The sequence below is a fragment of the Hoplias malabaricus genome, chromosome 10, assembly GCF_029633855.1.
Source record: "Hoplias malabaricus isolate fHopMal1 chromosome 10, fHopMal1.hap1, whole genome shotgun sequence".
NCBI lineage: Eukaryota > Metazoa > Chordata > Actinopteri > Characiformes > Erythrinidae > Hoplias > Hoplias malabaricus.
The window spans coordinates 41,675,118-41,677,998 of NC_089809.1; the positions used below are offsets into that span (position 1 = coordinate 41,675,118).

At 47.0% G+C, this 2,881-nt stretch overlaps 1 protein-coding gene across 1 annotated transcript in view; it reads left to right on the forward strand.

Moving 5' to 3' along the window:
- Nucleotides 1–2,537: 2,537 nt before the first annotated feature.
- enpp2 (ectonucleotide pyrophosphatase/phosphodiesterase 2) overlaps nucleotides 2,538–2,881 on the forward strand; it is a 47,216-nt gene continuing 46,872 nt past the window's right edge. Inside the window, exon 1 of the mRNA XM_066682798.1 lies at nucleotides 2,538–2,594. Coding sequence (XP_066538895.1) covers nucleotides 2,580–2,594 — 15 coding nt within the window. The 5' untranslated portion in view covers nucleotides 2,538–2,579. The remainder of the gene's footprint in view (nucleotides 2,595–2,881) is intronic.

Here is a 2,881-nt window from a genome sequence, read left to right on the forward strand (position 1 = left end):
AACGAATCCCTAATACAAAAGATGACTGGTGTTTACTGTTAATGTCTGGTGATGTATTTTCACTGACTCCGTTCATTCTGGTCTTTAATGCTTTGTTCAGACGTCGTGTTCAGAAAAGATCATTCAAATCACCTCCAGCTGAGAGTTTCTGAGAAGCTCGGTCCGTGAGCGTGTTCCCTCTGTGTCTGTGTGGGTTTCCTCAGGATGCTCCAGTGTTTAGCCCATACTCCAACAACACATTGGTACTGTCCACACGTGAGTGTGTATGAGTTACAGGGTGAGTGTGTGTTGCATAGTGATGGACTTGAGCCCTGTCCAAGGTGTGTTCCTGTCTTTCTTCAGAGGAATTAATGGTTCACTTTAAGGTACAGTGTTGTATTATAGGGTTTTTTATATAGAATCATTGTGCTTCCATTTTCACATTCAAATGTGTTTTTGTCCATTGTTTTCCAACTACAATACCCATAATTCATCCAATTACCAACGTGTGTTTTTGGACTGTGGGAGGAAACCCACGCAGACACGGAGAACACACCACACTCCTCACAGACAGCCACCCGGAGGAAACCCACACAGACACAGGGAGAACACACCACACTCCTCACAGACAGTCACCCGGAGGAAACCCACGCAGACACAGAGAGAACTCACCACACTCCTCACAGACAGTCACCCGGAGCGGGAATCGAACCCACAACCTCCAGGTCCCTGGAGCTGTGTGGCTGCGACACCTACCTTCTGCACCACTGTGCTGCCCTACAATACCCATAATGCACTACTAAAATGAACAGCACTGATAGATACACTATCAGAAAGTGTCTCTGTGGTGGTACCCCCAAGGGAACATAATTGTACCTTATTCTATTCTAATTGTAGATTATAAAATTGTGTTGAATTCCATCTCCAGGACCTTTATTATGTTCTTTTATTTCACACAGTTCTATAATGAACGGTTACAAATATACCCCTCTCCTTCTGGAGAAGATAGTGTAATGTACTCTCACAGAAAACAACTGGACTTTAACACTGCTGTACCTTCAAAGATACATTTACAAAGTTCATACTGTCCCTTTTTTCCCCAGAAAGCGTAGTTCATCCCACTTCACTGCAGCTTCTGCTCCTCTGTCTCCAGGAAATGCTTTATATTCACTGCTGAAATGTTTCTGTGAAGTTGTGATGACATTCAGCCATTAGATCTTTAGTGAGGTACGATACTGATGTTGGATGTTTACTTCTCTCTGAATCACAACATCCACATCAGATTAAGACCGGATTAAAGATGCCCCTTCAACCCAGTTGTACTTCACAGCCCGGTGCATGGGTACCTCTAGAATGAGCTTGGCGGGTCCAGAGCCTACCTGGAATCATTGGGCGCAAGGCGGGAATACACCCTGGAGGGGGCGCCAGTCCTTCACAGGGCGACACTCACACATTCACACTCACAGACACTTTCAAGTCGTCAATCCACCTACCAAACCATTCTGACCATCAGAAAAATAAAAGTGGTTTAGATCCTGCAAGTGACTGTCTGTGAGGAGTTTGGTGTGTTCTCCCTGTGTCTGCGTGGGTTTCCTCCGGGTGCTCCGGTCTCCTCTCACAGTCCAAAAACACACGTTGGTAGGTTGATTGGCGACTCAAATGTGTCCGTAGGTTTGAGTGTGTGTGTCGCCCTGTGAAGGACTGGCGCCTCCTCCAGGGTGTATTCCCGCCTTGCGCCCAATGATTCCAGGTAGGCTCTGGACCCACCGCGACCCTGAACTGGATAAGGGTTACAGATAATGAATGACTGAATGAATGAATGTTGATAACAGATAGTAAGCACAGACAATGCATATTAAATTACCCCCTCCTTGTTTCAGCACTTTGTTGTTCTACAATTACCAAGTGAAGTTCATCTGTTGCTCTGCATACCTTGTTCGCCCTTATTCACCCTGTTCTTCAGTGGTCAGAACCTCCACAGAGCAGGTATGATTTGAGTTCTCAGCGCTGCAGTGACACTGACGTGGTGGTGGTGGGTTAGTGTGTGTTGTGCTGGTGTAGAGTGGATCAGACACAGCAGTGCTGCTGGAGTTTTTAAACCCCTCAGTGTCTGGACTGAGAACAGTCCACCGACCAAAAACATCCAGCCGACAGCGTCCTGTGTCACTGATGAAGGACTAGAGGACGAGCGACACACACTGTGCAGCGACAGATGAGCTACTGTCTCTGACTCTACATCTACAAGGTGGACCAACGAGGGAGGAGTGTCTCACAGAGTGGACAGTGGGGGTCCAGACCAAGGTGAAATGAGTATAAGAAAGTATGCAGAGAAACAGATGGACTACAGTCTGGAATTGTAGAACTACAAAGTGACCCTGTAGTTTGTCAGCGGAGCTGATAAAATGGACGAGTGTAGCTACAAGCTAGGTGGCTTTAATGCTATGGCAGAATACGCCCCCTCCAGTACGCGCATGCGTGCGGGGCCTCTGCCGATTGGTGGACTGCGGCGGCTGATCCTGGGGGCTCCGGCTCGGGGTGGTGGTGATGCAGTGAGCGCGCGGAGGTGCAGTGTGAGGGAAGCTGTGTGCAGGGAGAGGAGGATGGAGCTGAAAGCGGTACGGTAAGAGCAGATACACACTTCCACACCGAACACACTCCACTGCACCGAGTTTACCTCAGGCTTTGAGAGGTCTCACTGTACACTGTCGACCACTGCTGCACTTTTATAAACTCTTTACTGGGTTAGGGACTGGTTTTTAATATTCAATGTTCAGTTTCCTCACAGACTTAATAACACCCTGGATATGACATGATATTACTACATAATATGGTATAAAAATAAATTCCACAGAGATGTAAGGCACTATAATACATAAGAAAACAAAGTAAACTAAGCATTCAT